Source organism: Nannobrachium achirus (assembly GCF_963921795.1).
Source record: "Nannobrachium achirus genome assembly, chromosome: 5".
Classification (NCBI taxonomy): Eukaryota; Metazoa; Chordata; class Actinopteri; order Myctophiformes; family Myctophidae; genus Nannobrachium; species Nannobrachium achirus.
In genome coordinates, this window is record NC_137814.1 from 54,701,599 (window position 1) to 54,720,181 (window position 18,583).

At 43.5% G+C, this 18,583-nt stretch overlaps 1 protein-coding gene across 1 annotated transcript in view; it reads right to left on the reverse strand.

The window, feature by feature from the left end:
- LOC308285637 (BMP/retinoic acid-inducible neural-specific protein 3-like) overlaps positions 1–17,769 on the reverse strand; it is a gene marked incomplete at both ends in the record, with an annotated part of 65,209 nt that extends 47,440 nt beyond the window's left edge. Inside the window, one exon of the mRNA XM_080726467.1 lies at positions 17,441–17,769. Coding sequence (XP_080582593.1) covers positions 17,441–17,769 — 329 coding nt within the window. The remainder of the gene's footprint in view (positions 1–17,440) is intronic.
- Positions 17,770–18,583: the final 814 nt, after the last annotated feature.

The window sequence follows — 18,583 nt, forward strand, 5'->3', positions numbered from 1 at the left end:
ATTATTCTGTTTGGATGTGTTACCAGAATCCAATCAAGTAGGGATTGGCTTGTGGGTGTAACCCTAGTGGGTTCATTAATTAGCTGTGTTAGGTTCAGATTTTTAATAATAGTTTTTGCACTATTAGAAGATGTTTCCAACCAGTTTTTGTTAAAGTCACCTAATAGTACAAATTCCTTTTTATCTTTAATCGAATTTATGGTGGATACAATACAATTGAAAGATTCAGCAGGAGCTGAAGGGGGTCTATAAATATTTCCAATGGTTATGTATTTACTTTCGTGTAGATTGACTTTAACAAAAATACTTTCAAAATGTAAAGGCTCAACAGCAGGTACAATAAGCTCAGAAGCAAGATTAGATGAGACATAAGTGACTACACCCCCACACCTCGTACCTCTATCAGCTCTGTAAAGGACATAATTTGTTAATTTGATTTCGTTATTAGGTGTCTTCTTATTGAGGTGGGTTTCTGATAAGGTAATTATATTAGGTTTGTGTTGTTCCACCCATGTCCGAAGTGAATCCATTTTTGGTCTGAGGCTCCTAACGTTCATATGTATTATTTTAAGTCCTTTCGTACTATCCATTATGACTTTAAGAGAATACCGTTCCTGTCCCAATCACCAGAATAGATCAATAAACAACAGTAAGTTGAGCAAATACATAGATCATACATGTACAGAGAGAGAATTGCCACACACACACACACACACACACACACACACACACACACACTTATACTAAATCCTATACAGTAGAGCTGGCAAACGGCTGACACGGTGGAAAACACCATCTTTAAGTGTAACATCCTGCATTGTTGTTCTGTAAGCCACGTTGACGGTGCAGGATTAGTCGACTGTCATGAACACACAACAATGGCAACACCCTCATTGTTACTGTAATTGAACCTTCATTTAACACTGAGGATTCTACTGCATACAGTACATCACTCACGCACGCACGCACGCACGCACGCACGCACGCACGCACGCACGCACGCACGCACACACACACACACACACACACACACACACACACACACACACACACACACACACACACACACACACACACACATCTGAAGTACTGCTGTATGTATGCTTGTAGCCTGGCATTAGCCAGACTGATAACATGGATTCACTCACACGTTCCTCCACGGTATATCAGTCTGGACTTCGGCCCATAGGGAGCGAGCATGAGAAATCTGAAAATGACCGGGCAAATCAGTGACTGCGTTTCAACTGAACAGTGTAACGCAGTCACTGATTGGCCCAATCAGTCTGGCTAATGCCAGGCTAGTATACTTGTGAGGACACCAACATTTTAGGACGGCGTCGACAGACGATTGAAGAAGCTGTTAACTCTGTTATTTTCCAGTATGTAACACCGGCGTCAACTAAATATAAATCAGGCATAATTATATCCGACGGCAACCCCTAAAACTAACCTCTAAATGTCTAATCCTCGCCCCAACCGTATTGGTTTCCCCATAGTAAACCCAACTCCCCAAATAATTGAAACCATAGAACAAGGGTTTCTCTTGTGAAGAACCAGGAAAATAGTCCTTGCCATGTCTATGTTCTAAAACAGGGGTCTTCAACGTTTTCAGGCCAAGGACCCCTTAGTTGAGAGAGAGATGAAGCAGGGACCCCCACAACCTTCACATAGATTCCATATAGTTTCATCGTTTGACAGCACAATCATCAGTGTATGTTGGATTCATGTCAACTTGTATTTTCAGATATTTAACCACTTGAGCCGTCAGTACCTAATAAACTTGACCTTTTACTCTGTACTTAGTCTGCTCTTTTTCCCCCTCTACACCAAACCTCTTTGCCGAAAGTAGCTGATCTACAAGCTCACAACGCCTCGCAGCGCGAGGCGTTGTGAGCTTGTAGATCTGCTATTTTTGTCTACAGTCCTCAGAATATGGACACTAGGGTTCAAGTTCTTCAGAAAAAAAGGATTGGAAGATTTGGAGGACCCCCTGTAGTAACTCTGAGGACCCCCTAGGGGTCCGGGACCCCCTGTTGAAGACCCCTGTTCTAAAATCCTGCTAAAGCTGTGGGGACATTTGTCTCACACAAGAATAGCAATACAAGCACACGCACACGCCATTAACACAACCAGACTGGGGCTGCGAGGCACCAGTTGAATCCCCACGAGGACACTGGAGGAAGGGCGCCACACTTTTTATGCATCAGATGGCTTCTTCAACCGCCCGGCGAAAATAGACGAGAATAGCTCACAACACGTCGCACGTCGCACGTGTTGTGAGCTTGTAGATCGCCTATTTTCATTGCGCAACGCCGGCACTCGACCAAGTGTGAATCTTGGCCTGCGGGTTATTTGAAATGATTGTTATCCACTCTGGCGTTTCCAGTCACTGACTTTCATAAAAAAACAATAGCACAACAACAACCAGCCCAGACACAAGCGTTCTTGTTATATGCCCCTGCGTTCCGGAGGCGCTCCTAGAACGTCTCTAGCCGTAAGAGATTCCTATAATCCAATGGCTTTTGGCGTCCCTTCTTATCAAGTGACACGCCAATCCCAGCAGAAAGCACACGGAGCAGTGATGCTCGACCTTTTTAATTTCAAGGACCCACAGTTTTTTACATGCTGCAGAGCACGGACCCCCTTTTTGATATGATTGTTATCTGGGCTACACTAATCTACACTGCTTAGAATTAATTGAACTCTGAGGGATTGTACAGAATGGACCTGTTAAGGGTCCTTTTTGGTTCCATTTGCAGCACATGTGGAGTTATGGATCCATAAGTGATCCATTTTGGTTCCTGCATATCAATCTTTTAGCTGGGGACCCCCTGGAACCCCCTCAAGGACGACTGGGGGGACCCCAGACCCCACGTTGAGAACCAATGCCTTTTTATTTTCCAAACATTTTAATAACCCGAAGCTCCCTGTGGCACAACATGTTTTCAGATGGAGAGTCCGCACCCAAACGCATATTAATTTGGGGGGCCTTGAATTGTAAAGGTTTTAGAAAAGCACCTGCCTTGGAGGAAAGAAGTAAAGGACTATGGGTGGTCCCCCACTCCATGGGTGGGGCTGTAAATGAGTAATCGGGAGTGTATGCTTTACATAAACAACTAAATCCTAACGGGGCTGTTTACTTTGGCTGCTAAAACCACTGCAGAAAGCACGTTTTAGTGTTATTTGCTCTGGAAAGGTACCCGCGGGTAAGGTTCTTCATGTATAATGGATGTTGTTGTTGAAAGGTTCCACGCCATTAGCTATGGTTAAAGGCCACACTGTGTGTATAAGAGAGGTCTCCTAACTCAAACCACTGATACCACTTGATATGCCTAAAACACAACCCATAGCCACTAGCCAGGGCATGAGGCAATGGAATGGAACTGCATAAGAAAGTCTGCATAACATTTAAACAGGAGATCACCAAAATCTAATATCACAGTATTTTGGACCAAATACCTGTAATACTGCTATTGTGACCATAATACCATATTGTGACATGTTCTTATTTGTGTTTTTCCCGTGTCTGTCCGGTCATTGGTCAATTCACCCTTTGTTAGCCTTCTGGTTGGTCCCTGACTGACCAACCAGAAGGCTATATCTGCCTTGTCCCGCCCTGGTTCCGCCTTTTTTATGTTGAATTTGCTAAAACATAATTTTTGGAGAAATAAAAAAAATTAAAAACATTCTGAGTCACTATACTGCCACTGAGCAGCTCCATTGTACTGAAACCAAGTTTGAAATGAGAATTGAATACACAGAATAACAATACAAAGCAACTGAATTACAATGGTAGTGGATGGAGTGTCCCACCGAATGTCCCACCGAGACATAGCAACCAATGGGTGTGAAGAGGGGCGGGACAACGGGCGGGACTTGACAAAGGGTGAATTGGTGTCTGTTTGTATGGCCAGGGTCACATTTGCCAAGCTTCGTGGGACGGTTAATGAAATAAACGCATAAATATCACTGCCCCCTTCACACTGGGTGAGTGGGTGTGATAGCAGATCAAAACGCACAATGCATTGCAATGAGTGTTTTTCCCATGTCTCCCCCTTTCTCTGCTCCCTCCACTGGCTCCTGGAAGCTTCCCGCAGAGAGTACAAAACACCAATGCTGGCCTTCAAAGCCACCAAAGGTATGGCACCTCCTTACCTTCAAAGTCTGATCAATCCCTACAACCCCACCGGTTCACTCAGATCAGCTAACAAAGGGAAGCTGACAGAACCCTCACTAAAAACCCAAGGACAACGATCCACTCGTCCTAGACCAGGGATGTCACACTCATGGGCCGGACTGGTTCAAGGTTTATTTAATTTTAAAACATATTGAAATGATTGCACATATTGAATCTAGGACCTAACACAGCCTATATTATTGCACTAACATCAATCATTAAATGAATTAAGTAAAACATAAAATGAGAAATTCAGTTGCGATATTTTCTTATGGCTCTGTCAGTAATTTCAAGTGAGAACGTTTTTCAACAGGCAAACAGCAAAAAAGTAAAAAAAAATCTGATATGTCTCTTAACTCTCCTACCGCCAGATTATTTATTTATTTATTGGGTCTGGTGCCATCAAAAAGCGGCTTACCTTTGCAATGTTATAGTAGAATGTTGGCCTTTTTTTTTTTTTTTTTTTTTGACTCTTGGCCTATTTGGCCTTTTTTGCATGCGCTTTCGCTGACCAGCCAGCAGAGGGGGGCGTAATGCCATTAATGTGGCCGCTTCCTCCTCCCATGGTCTAGGAACACACATTGGCAACAAAGCCCCTGGGCCAGAGATATCAACACGGAAGCGAAATGGTCTCCGTTGATGTAAACGCATTATGGATTTTTAAGAACATCACTGCTCGCCATGTGATTACAGTAGACGGCGGCGGGACCCCTCATCAGCTTACAGACATCAAACCAAGGTACAAAAGAACGAGCCAAAGAACGTACAATTGGCGTTGAGGTTCTGTAAAAAATGGGGCGAACGGGAACGTTCAAAGCGTAGAAAGAGTTAATTGCAAAAATGAAACTGCATGCATTAAAAATGGAAAATGCATTATTGAAGCTCAGTGTCCTGCTCTATGATCCTCTCCAATCATTGATGTCTTATAAATGAGAAAGTAAATCAAATCCACAAAGAAGTCACACAGGTTTGCCCTTTACATCCGTGAACATACATGTACTCTGCCTCCCACTGCTTTCAGAGTTCACCTTCGTTTAACCATTTTTGGGGAGAGGGCTAGCTGAAAGTTGACCACAGGTGATACGCTTCCTTGCGCTCGTGGGCCATCGATACATGCCAATGCACTTGCAGTGAATTGTGGGGCTTGTAGTATTATATTAATGCGCGCAATATACCAGAGGGCCAGTTCTAATATTAATTAAATATCATCCCACGGGCCAAGAGAAATCATTCACGGACGGATTTGGCCCCTGGGCCTTGAGTTTGACATGTGTCCTAGACTCTTCGCCCTCCTGGCCCCCAAACAGTGGAATAAACTCCCCATTGCAATTAGCCAGTAGCTATGCCCCTCCCAAAAAGCTTTTGTCCAATGCTAGCTTAGAATAACTTCCTGCTTGCCAAGGTTTGCCTTGGTAACAGTCTTGGCAAGCTGCCGGTTGCTAAGCTAGCATTGGACAAAAGCTTTTTGGGGAGGGGCATAGCTACTGGTTAATTGGAACTGCAGACCCACTCCCTAGCTTCCGCCATGGTCTGAAGACTCACCTCTTCAGGCGCCCATAGCACTTGCCTACCCTCAATGACCATACATGTAATTTAGATAGAATTTTTTATGTGTTTTGATTTGTTTTGAAGATTTTACTGAAATAGATGCTTGGTCTACCTACGCTTTTTTCTTTTTCTTAGATTACTATTTATATGCATTTGATGTATTGATGTTGATGTACTGATGACCTTGTTTATTGTGAGTCGCTCTGGATAGTTTAGCATCTGCTAAATGCCTAAATTGTGAATAGTACATTTTAAGGGTGTCTGCCTTTTCCATGCAGACACCTGGAAGATGGATTGCTGAGGTGGAGCGCAACACCTACTGTACCATCTGCCAGTACTTATCCACACGTTTTAGTTACCCGAGCCGTGCTGCTCATAAATTATGCTGTGTTGGCATCCGGGATCAAACCCAGAACCTTGTGGTCCAAAGACGACAGCTCTACCGCCATGACACTATGTAAAAAAGATTAATTTAAATTCTGAAATAGGGTTTAAGAGATTAAAACCCCAAAAAGGAAACATGTATGGTGTATGCCATATCACAATATTACGCTATCCAACGGTTAGCACCGCTCTAAAAAGAAACCACGAAGATGAAAATATGAAGATGAGAGGATTTTGCCCAACAACAAATATACTGCTCAGCGCTATTTGATTGCCTAAGACATCCAGGAACTTTATTTTTTAATGGCAGTCAAAGCAACAAGAAAAAAAAATCAAACCTCGGTTCGAAGTGAAGCGGTGAATTCTTATTCTATGTGTTCTAGAGCTATGAAATCTGTGTTCTAGATCTATACATTCTGTGTTCTAGATCTATACTTTCTATGTGCTTTAGTTCTATATTTCTATGAATTCTGAATGAATGAGCGATTTTGTCTGGAGGGCCAAATTGGCATGTGAAGCTTGACCAATCCTCAATTGGTCAAGCATGCACAGGACATGTACGGGACAGACAAAATTGACCAATCAGATGGGACAGACATGTACGGGACAGACAAAGCCACACCTTGGAAGCGGCTTTCACCGCTTCAAAAATCAGCAAACCCAGAAACCCAGCCACGCCCCCCAAAGGTTTCATTTTACTTTCTCATTAAACTTCCTTCACCTTTGACACATGTCATCAGCGGGTTGATCAAACAACCCTCCCTTCCCTGTGGCCCTTAATCACGCGCTGTCAAATCAAACTACTCCCCCCTGGCCCATCAGGCAGGAGCTACAGCAGTAGAATAAGAACACTATGGAACAAGACGGGTTTGTGTCTGTCTCTCACGGTGACTCCTCATCTCTCCATCTCTCTCTCGCTCTTTCCCCCCACATCTCCTCATCTTCTCTGTGGCTCTGCGGGTGCCACGCCGCTCCACCCCCTTTTTCTCCCCTCATGGGAGGCAATCAAATCACTGCCACGAGAAAAACGATCGGCAGGGAAATAATTGGGGCATCAGGACAGTGCAGAATGTGTCATTATGTCCAATCATCGTAACGAGCGAGCGGGGCCGGAGCAGAGCGAACGAGCGAGCAAGTGCTTCCTCTTCCTCTCTCGGTCCTCGCTGGCGGCACCGGGGCTTGATGGCCGAGATCAGGGGGCCCCTTGATTTAGCCCACAGCCATTCCAACCAGCATGATCACATGTGGGGAGAAAAAAATGGGAGCCTGTTCACGCCGTGGTTGATAACACTTCTGCCATGCATAGTTATTTAACCTGAAGGCACATGTAAATCAACAGAGATGAAAATGCCTCCTTCGGGAAACAAGTGCGGAGGGAGCAGGCATAGGAGCACGCTGACAGTTTAATTACTTGCTGCTGTAGCACTGTAGGCCACAGGGATGCTGCGAGACTGGAGCTGATCGCTGCCTCTGTGGACATCTTAGATGTAGGGGAGAGCCGCCTCAATTGTAACGCTTCATAATTGTAACAAGCACATTATCTCCTGATTGGTCAATGCCATCATGACGTCATCGCATCAGTATGTGACCAGGGCCGTAATGAACGTCTCCAGGAAGTAAGAACTATTTGTATCCAGCCTAGACAGAGTTATTGCAGAAAAACTGGTATTTCTCAAAATGCGTAAAAATTTTCACCTTGAGTATCTTTGGTCTGCAAATCTTTTCTTTAATGTTGCTGAGATAAAATCTAGATGGCTGTCTGCATGTATCTGTTCTTCATTAGTTTACATCGTTTTAACTTGCTATGCATGTTAGTTCTGTTCTGTAGGCAATGTCAAACTAGGGGTGCCAAAACGGTTCAATTGTAACACAATTTAACATGATAATATCATATTGAAATATTTGACATATTGGCCAATATTGTGTTCAGTCAGCTGACATTCAATTACAGTGTATTTTAAGTCAGATAAGGGATGTATAACATGTTGCATTAATCAAACTTGCTATTTATTTAGGTTATCAATGTATTTTCCCATGGTATTCACTCAAACGCTTAAACTGGTACATCTTGTAATATTTAATATTTTCCTAAAGTATGATATAGTATCTTATCACACCCTTGGTATGAAAACAATGTAAAAGAGTTGCTTGAATGAAATATAATTGATTTAAACAAAAACATATTTGTTTATTAAGGTTCTTTAGCTGTGTTACATTTGTAAATCATGCTGTTACAATCAATCCCGTGTGGGCTTCAAATGTAACATCGGAACAGCGTCCACTCTCGGTTTAATAACTCATGACCTGTTTTATCAAATGAAAAACTTGAAGTGGTTTATGATAGCAGACATGTGTAAGTCCTTTGCCTGAAAATATTACATATGTAGGTGAAAGAATCTCTGAGTAAAATATTGAAATGTGAAAAACGTTACAATCGTGCAGGCTCTCCCCTACTGTGTGATAATGTACTGTAAGCCCCCCTCGCTCCTAGTAAGAATCAGGGACGTGCTGGCCATTGGGAAAAGCGGGACAACTCCCGAACGGCCGGTTCATTCCCGGCCGGTCCAGGCCGGCCATTAGGGGAAAAAAATAGAAAATAAAATGTCGGCCTTCATTCCATTTTGGGGGCTGGGCGGCCAATAAAGTAAATCGTCACTGTCAGGCAGAAACGTCATATCTCCAAGTTTCAAATGTGTAATTTTTTTCGCAAACCAAAGCCCTGCTTCATCATACAAGGCCGTCGCACAAAAGTAGTGAAAACAGCAGATCTACAAGCAGTGCGAGGCGTTGTGTGCTTGTAGATCGGCTGTTTTCACTAGTTTAAATCATCTTTTAAATGATAAATACAAAACAAACGGTTTTGGACATACAAGGTTTCCACCCGACAACGACGAAATATAACTCATGTAATTGGCCCACTGGCTTGTCACTTGTCGTGATCTGAAATGGCAAATCTTTGAGTAGCAGCAGCGCTATAGAGAGAGATCTCTCTCTATAGCACGTAATGAGGGCCTCTCCAACTCTTTCTCCCGGGTTGAATCAGGGGCCCAGCACGTCCCTGGTAAGAATGGATATGAAAACCACGCACGCAATGCTGCACTGAAGGGGCTCAGTGAAATACAAGTTGTACTGTAGCATTATATTCCTGAAAAGAAAAAATGGCTTTGCTCTTACAGAGCATGAATTAAAATACTCCAGCCACAAGAGGGGGATCAAATGTAGACAAACTAAGTGAAAATGACAGATTCCTGTTGATTGTACTGTACGCAGTGTGTCCTTTGGGAAGGATCCCTTATTCAGTAAGCTCACTCGGGTGTCTTGTCTCCTCCCTCCCAAACGTTTTGTATATATTTTATGTATAATTAGCCTATCTGTATTCTTTGATTTGATGTTTTCTTTTTTCTTTTGTGCAAATAAATCAAACCAAAGTCAAATAACAGCACAGTAACAGAGAGAGGTCCTCTGTTACTGATATTTGCATATATAATAATCCTTATTGACTATGTGCACAGCACACCATGGACACTTTAAATAAATGCAATGTTGAGTGTAATGTGTAGTGACATAGAGAAGTGCAATAGTATGTCGTTTTAATGTTGAGTCTGCTGAATGCTTAACAGTACTGTGTCTCAAATCCTTAAATTAGACCCTATTTCCTACACTTCTTTCCTATTTAGCAAATAGGATCTAATTTAAGGACTTGAGACGCAGCTCGGTAGATTGGGCTGGACCATAGTCAGGATGTGTCAAGAGGGGGGGTTTGAAGTGCTTCTATTATTTATGTTGCATTATAGTGTGAACGATAAATGATCATTATTGTTGTCGTTTTTAACCCTAGGATGCATGAGTGGGGTCAAAAATGACCCCAGGGGTTGTTATTCTTCAATATCTTTAAAATTAAAAGTTTAAATATTTTCATATTCCAGGTATTCCTCATAAAACATGTTTGTGACATGAGGCCATTTGCATTTTTATCATTCCTTTCATTAATTTTAAGAAATTGCAGTTTTTGTATCACTACCCCACTCTTCCATGAGTGGGGTCAAAAATGACCCCAATTAAAATCAATGCATTTTTGCAATAAACTACTTCGCTCTCACACATAACTCTGACATACTTTTGCCTAGCAACGTGATTTCAACTTTAAAACACTCACACGACTTTGGCCTTTTTTCCGCCAATAGGGACGAGCTGGAATTGTTGAAGCCCCGCCCCCTCTGTCTACTAAACGCGTGCAGCAGGTGTCACACTTTGCTGTCACACTTTGCTCTCACACGTAACTCTGGCATACTTTTGCGTAGCAACGTGATTTCAACTTTAAAACGCTCACACGACTTGGCACTTTTTCCGGCCAATAGGGATGAGCTGTAATTGTTGAAGCCCCGCCCCCCCCCCCCCTGTCTTCCTATTGGCTGGGCTTTAAACATCCATAACTCCAGTTCGCAGCATGGTACCGTCTCGAAATTTGGTGTCTGGACTTAGAACGCCATAGGGATGAGTTGCAATTGTTGAAGCCACGCCCCCTCTTCCCTCCTATTGTCTGGGCTTTAAACATCCATAACTCCAGTTTGCAGCATTGTATACAGTCTCGAAAATTGGTGTCTGGACTTAGATGGCCAATATGGACGAGCTGTAATTGTTGAAGCCCCGCCCCCTCTTACAAGTCTGTTGTTTCCACCCGCCCTGACGGTCGCTTACTGGTAATAGTAGTAATAGTAGTAATAAAAGTAGTAATAATAGTGTAATAGTAGAAGTAATAGTAGTAATAATAGATGCGACCGTAGATTGCAAGTATGTGAACGGTCAAAGCTTGTCCATATGTATGTATGTATCTCTGTCACGCCTGACACTGTGCATGGGTCTATGGGTTTGTCGCTCTGACATCAAGCTCTGATGTCACTGTGATGTCGGGGGAACCACTCTAACAGAATGGGTTTGCCGCTCTGACATCACGCTCTGGCTTCACTATGATGTCAAACTAACATAATCCCTTTTATGCCCATACATGGAGTTCCCTGAAGTCATTAATATTAAGCCCATATCTAACAGGCCTTTATATGGGAATACCCATATATGGAGACCACATCGTCCACATACAACACTAACAGAATCCATATATGGCCAAGACATAAGGCCAAGACATCCCATATCTGTGTGGCAGGTTCTACAGACAGGGATCTCCATGTATGGGCATAAAAACGTTTAGTGTGACATCACAGTGAAGCCAGAGCGGCAAACACATTCTTTAGAGTGGTTCCCCTGACATCACATTGACATCAGAGCATGATGTCAGAGCGACAAACCCATAGAACCACAGTGCCAGGCGTGACAGAGAGACATACAGTACGTATACATACATACATACATACCTACCTACAAGCTGTGACCGTTCACATACTAAACTTGCGACCTACGGTCCTAACTATTATTACTGATATCACTACTATTACTATTACTTCTACTATTACTACTATTACCAGTAAGACTCCCTAATCGGGAGGTAAGCGACCGTCAGGTCACATGTTGATGAGATGAGTGTAGACATAGTGTGTACCGATTTGCGTGATTTTAGGGTAAAAATTGTAGGAGCTGTGTCCAAATACTACTATTACTATTACTACTATATTACTACTATTACTACTATTGCCAGTAAGACACCCTAAGGGCGAGAAGTGACCGTCAGGGCGGGTGGAAACAACAGACTTGTCAGAGGGGGTGGGGCTTCAACAATTACAGCTCGTCCATATTGGCTGTCTAAGTCCAGACACCAAGTTACGAAACGGTACCATGCTGCAAAATGGAGTTATGGCTGTTTATAGCCAAGCCAATAGGAGGCAAGAGGGGGCGGGGCTTCAACAATTGCAGCTCATCCCTATGGTGGATTAAGTCCAGACACCAAGTTTCAAGACGGTACCATGCTGCGAACTGGAGTTATGGCTGTTTAAAGCCCAGACAATAGGAAGACAGGGGGGGGCGGGGCTTCAACAATTACAGCTCGTCCCTATTGGCCGGAAAAAGTGCCAAGTCGTGTGAGCGTTTTAATGTTGAAATCACGTTGCTACGCAAAAGTATGTCAGAGTTACGTGTGAGAGAAAAGTGTGATAGCAAAGTGTGACAGCTGCTGCATGCGTTTAGTAGACAGAGGGGGCGGGGCTTCAACAATTACAGCTTGTCCCTATTGGCAGAAAAAAGGCCCAAGTCGTGTGAGTGTTTTAAAGTTGAAATCACGTTGCTAGGCAAAAGTATGGCAGAGTTACGTGTGAGAGCAAGTCGTTTATTGCAAAAATACATTGATTTTAATTGGGGTCGTTTTTGACCCCACTCATGGAAGAGTGTAGGTATTGGTTGGTCATGCATCCAAGGGTTAAGAGTTCTGTAATATATTTCTATGGGTTAATTAGGTATTTAGACATTTTTACAATGTCTAAAGTGTTTATTGTCTTGTTTGCCTTGTTTTTAAACATGAATGTAAAGCACTTTGAAATGCATTTTATGTCTGAAATGTGCTCTATAAATAAAGGTTATTATTATTATTATTATTCATTTATTTACAATGTTTTAGGGTTAGACCACCACACCCCTTGGTTGGAATGGAGCAGTCCAGGCTCATTAGCTCACCTGGGTATAAAATGCATTGCTGCCTGCTGCCAGTGTACAGCAGGAGTGAGAGCTAAGGGGTGGAAAGCCACCATGCCAATGTCTGCAGCAAGAATTGAACATTATAGTTGTTGGTTTGATGAATAAATACACCTCCGGGTTAAACCCTACGCAAGGCGGCTCTGTACTGCTTCCAGCTGCAAGTTGGGCATTCTCACAAGCACTTTAGTTTGGGCTTTTATGGCAACAATGACTAATGAATTTCACCTTCAAATGGTATCACATTTTGTTTGCAGATTAAAGTCTTGAGAGTAAACGACTTGCTTAAACCCTATACACTTTGTTGACCGGGGTACACAGGGTCTCTACTTGGTCTCCTCCTTTCCTACACCAAATCTCTGCTAGAAAATAGATCTACAAGCTCACTATGCTTTGCGTTGCTATTTTCTCAGAACTGCCTCTTCGTGTCTCTGGGGTCCTTGGCGTAAACAACGCTGAAGACCCCTGGAGTTGTACATGTAGCTAGCTACACCACGACATGACTCCAGCACTTTGTGTCAGAACTGTCGAGGGCAGTCCCTTTGCATTTAGATTGTTTCTTTCCCCCCATGAGCAGAACAACAAAGCAACAACATTGATGTCAAAGCATGGAGCTGACGTGTTCATGCAGCATGCAGCAACTGTGCAGACAAATGCTGCCTTAACTTACATTGAAACAATACATTCCTGCCCACACACAGTACATAGAACAGTGGTTTTCAACCTCCTTTTCCATACCAAGGTCCATTATTTATTTGGCATTTGATTTAGCCTCTCAGACCCAAAACGTAGAATAATGTGTTGTTGTGTCATAAGATTTTGTCCACAATCCCATACTGTATTGATATGATACCATAGGAGAGACAACAGGCAAACGTTGATCAAAATAACAATTATTCTACATTCTCCAATTGTGGCGAATTATTGGACCCCAACGGGTCCATTTGGTTTCATTTCACTCTCTCAAGAGTTAAAGAACTATACAGTCCATTTGGTTACCAGCTCTCCATCATTTAGCTGAGGACCACCTGGAAACCCTTCAAGGACCACTGGTAGTCCCCGGACCACTGGTTGAGAACCACTGACTTATACTAAAACACAGGACATTGAAAACCCATGACACACAGTAACCATTTCTGGTTCAGGCCAAGGTTCTTTATAGAACTATTTATTTGAATGGTTCCACAAAGAACCCTTAACCACACCCTATAGCAGTGGTTCTCAAACTTTTGGCCTTCAGCACCCCCTTTTGATGATTATATGAATCCAAGTACCCCTTTTAATCGGCAAAAACATTTTGACTAGAAAATACTGACATCAAAAGTCCAGTTGTTATGTCAATATGTTGAAAATAAAAGTAAGTAGCCTGTTTCTATTCTATCTGTGTGGCTGGTTCAGACAGTGATCTCTATGTATGGGCTTAAAAGGGATGTACCATATACAGTACATGGATCTCCATATGGGTACCAGGGGTCTCCATATATGGGTAACGGGTCCGATATACATCACTGGCCAGATGGCCAAGAATTGTCTTACTAGTACTTGACACTTTTTTGTATGGAAAAAGTATCCAACCGTGACACCAAAATATCGAACCGAACCGAACCGTAAATGTTGTAAACCGTTGCACCCTATCTATCTATCTATCTATCTATCTATCTATCTATCTATCTATCTATCTATCTATCTATCTATCTATCTATCATCACTCCACTATCACTCACAAGGACGTGTGTGAATGCGGATTGCACGATGTCTCCAGCCTCCACTGCCACACCTGACACAGTGAAGGTTTGCTGTAATGATATGAGCCCTCGTGGGAAAGGCTCCAGGACTGCATTTATATAGGGTTCAGGCAGGTTTCATAGGTTCTGCCAGCGCCAAAACACTTCCGGGCATTCTGTCACTCTGTCACTGAAACGAGACGTGAGGACCTGGTAAGCCAAGTTCAGCTCATTGAGCCATAATGAGAGAGGAGCCTGTCCCTGAAGCCCTTGGAACACCTTGAGGTGTACAGTATATCTATCTTTCTAAAACGGATAGTTCCATTCCTTGACTGATTGGCTGGTTTCCCTTTAATTGCTGTGGTACATGAGACTATAATCCACAACTTGAATCAGTTTATATCAAACCCAGGTGCGTTATTTCTTTCCACAGTGTTCCACAGACAGTGCACCAATTATCTGCACCTGTGTTGTTGGCAAAAAAGCTGGGAACTACTTTCTTCTCAGCAGTTATAAAATACCAGGTATTAAACCACATGCCTCTTGTGGCTTATTGCTTCAGCTGAGCAGTGGTTCCCAACCTCTCCTGGATCAGGGCCCCCTTGAAATCACAGCCCACCCAAGGGTGGACAGATGGGTGGGGCTGTGTGCATTTTAACATTTATAATGTTTATTGTAATTGTGTTCTGGCTCGGATCAATGGAACTATGCAAACTAATACGAAATAAGAAAAACATGCAATACTTCCAAATTGTTGCCTCGGCCCCCTGGTATTGGGAATCGCTGGTATATACAGTATATCGTCACTGTCGGTCAGAAACCTTGTATCTCCAAGTTTCAAATTTGTATGTTTTTTTCGGAAAGTAAAGCCCTGCTTCATCATACAAGGCCGTCGCAGAAAGGTAGTGAAAACAGCCGATCTACAAGCACACAACACCTCGCGTTGCGAGGCGTTGTGTGCTTGTAGATCGTCTGTTTTCACTAGTTTAAATCATTTTTAAAATTATAAATACCAAAAGCGGTTTTGGACATACAAGGTTTCCACCCGACAGAAGAGATATACAGTATAAGTGTTGGGAGAGAGTTCTATGCAGACCTGTACGTTGCAGCATGTATGTGTCAAGCTGACTGTGAGCTGTCAGCCAGTAATCTCAGTCCCATGAAGGATGGATATTGATCCAATTGAGGCGCAAGAACGAGGTAATTACAATTTGATGAGCAGAGACATGTCATGACTCATGTAACATGTCATGTCAGGAGTCTCAGGACATGTCATTTTCATGTCATGTCATGTCATATCAGGACATGTGTCATGTCCCATGCAGTAATTCCTTATTTATACTCTGTCATGACGGTGCTGCTCACCGAAAGTATAGCCGATCTACAAGCACCCTGGTCATATGTAGAGATTCAGGTATATAGTTGTTCCTTACCAGGCACGCGCACACATAGACATCAAAGGGGGCTTGAGCCCCTGCCCTTTTATCCGTCTGTAAAAAGTGCCCTCTCCATACCATGAATACAGTTTTTACTATAGCCTAGTCAAAGAAATGCAAATACCCCTCTTTCCATGCCATACCTGAAGGCAGCATTCAAGAGAATTCTTGAATGCTCTCCTGAACTTGAACGCAGAATCTTATGTTCAAATAATTGCCCTCTCTATGTAGAAATCCATGCCATTACCATTATCTCCAGTATTGACTTGAATATGCTCACAGTGCGATGCGTTGTGAGCTTGGAGGTGGGCTATTTTCGATGTTTTCACCAAAAGGCCCTTTTAGAAATGTCAGCCCCTGCCTCTCTAACATTCTCTGCACGTCCCTGTTCCTTACATTACTTTTCTTTTTTTTTTCAAATATCCTTCCACCACCAGCAACATCTTTAAAGATGCATCATTATCAGTCCTCATGAGGGCACGACGTGAGCTCGTAAATTGCCTATTTTCAGCGAATAATCAGGCTTAACCAGAAGAGAACATTAGCCAAAAGCTATTTCTTGGCAGAGATGTGCAGTAGACGGGTCCAGTGCAGGGCCGTGGTTAAAAGTGCTGCGAGGAGGATATCTCCAAATCAACTTCTACTGCTGACCTCTGACGCCCTCTGATAGTCTTTCTCCTGGCAGTAAACCAGGACCATTATTGGATGGAGTAACAGCTCTATCCACTATAGCCTTTCTTTCTTTTAACAGTGACAGGCAGAAACAAGACAAATGCTGAAACGGGCTTTTACTACAGTTCTGGTCCTGTAGCAGCAGCTTAGCTTTAAACACAGATTGGAAACATTTATTTTGTTCCTGAGCTTTGAGCTTTAATTGGCTCTGCCGAAGTAGAGCTGATGAATTCGTCCAGCCCTTTACACGCACGCACACGCGCATGCACACGCACACGCGCGCGCGCACACACACACACACACACACACACACACACACCTAAAAGTATTTCTGTTACACACACACACACACACACACACACACACACACACACACACACACACACACACACACCAAATCTTTGAGGGTTAGGGTGATTGAAAGTTTTTTTTTCTTCTCTTTTTTATATTTAACCACTCAAACCCTAGTGTCCATATTCTGAGCATTTTAGCCAAAAATAGCAGATCTACAAGCTCACAACGCCTCGCAGCTATTTTTGGCAAAAAGGTTTGGTGTAGAGGGGAAAAAGAGCAGACTATATGTACAGAATGAAAGGTAACATTTATGAAATATTGACGGCTTATTAAGTGGTTAAATATCTGATAACACAAATTGACCTGAATCCAAAATACACTGACGATTGTGCCATCAAATTATGAAACGATATGGAATCTATGGGTTTTGGGGGTCCCTGCTTCATCTCTCTCTCAACTAAGGGGTCCCCGGCTTGAAAACGTTGAAGACCCCTGGGCTAAACACACACGCACACGCACACGCAAAGGCTCACGCACACGCGCTCCCTCGAATCGGGTGTGTGTCTCACCTGTAGATCTTGTATCTGGTGCTGAAGCCCTGCTGGTACCTCTCCACGGACTCGGTGAACTCCAGGGACTGGTGGAAGGGTCCCTTATCGGACAGCAGCCAGCTCAGGGAGCCGGGCGGGGCGCCGCTAGGCGCCGCCGCCGCCGAGGAGGAGGAGGAGGCGTGATGGTCCGATGACGATCCGAGCACCACACCGCCGCCGCCGCCAGCCCCGGCCCATGCCCCGGTCCACGGGCGGCCCGGGCCGGCCAGCCAGAGGCTGAGGAGCACCCCCTCCCATAGCAGCGCCGCGCACAGCCTTCTTCTAAGACCGATCCCCTGACAGCTCATCCTCCTTCACCCAGCGACACCTCATCATCCTCCTCCCAAAAAACTTGACCCGTGCGCGTGTCTAGAGGACAATGACAGCATATGGTGGTGACTGAGGAGGGGTGGGAGACATTTCAAGGATGGGTTGTGCACAGCATCCTTTTAGTGCTCCGGGATAACAAATGATATCCTTATTATAATTAGGATAACACCTGGATGAAATGTCCTAAGTGCAAGACCCCATATGGGGTCCGGGTCTTGCACGGGTCTTGCACATTTGGATATTTTATCCAGATTTTATCTTGATTCAATGCATTTCACAACCGATATCTGAATTAAAATGTTTAAAAGGTCTATATAGGCTAATGGCTATAGGAGATATTTCACTCATGGGTCACTTACCAATTATTTTATTGTAAACAGTTAAAACCGTTGATAAGTTAACTCCCTTGGTCGTGCGAGTTGCTCAATGACAAAACCTCGGCTCTTCTCCATGGCTCCGGGGGGGTAAAAAGTAGCAAAGCAGTGGCTTTGATTTAGCGCTCCAGACTCACTCGAAAGAATGGATTTACTCTCCCTTAAGTTGATCTGTCAGTCAGGGAAGGATGAGTGCAAGCCAAGGTGATTGATTTAAATACACGCTGCGTTCCAAGCGTGTGTGAGGAGGAGGCGACATAAACGGCAGGTGCATGCGTCCACAAGCGACAACAATATAAGTTGTTGAAGGCACGGGAGAGAAAACAGATAATTATATGTCCGCGTGTCGGTCAGAAACTGCAGATTCCGAAAAAAGAATCAGCTAAAAACAACAGGAAAAACATCCAACCGGTCACAG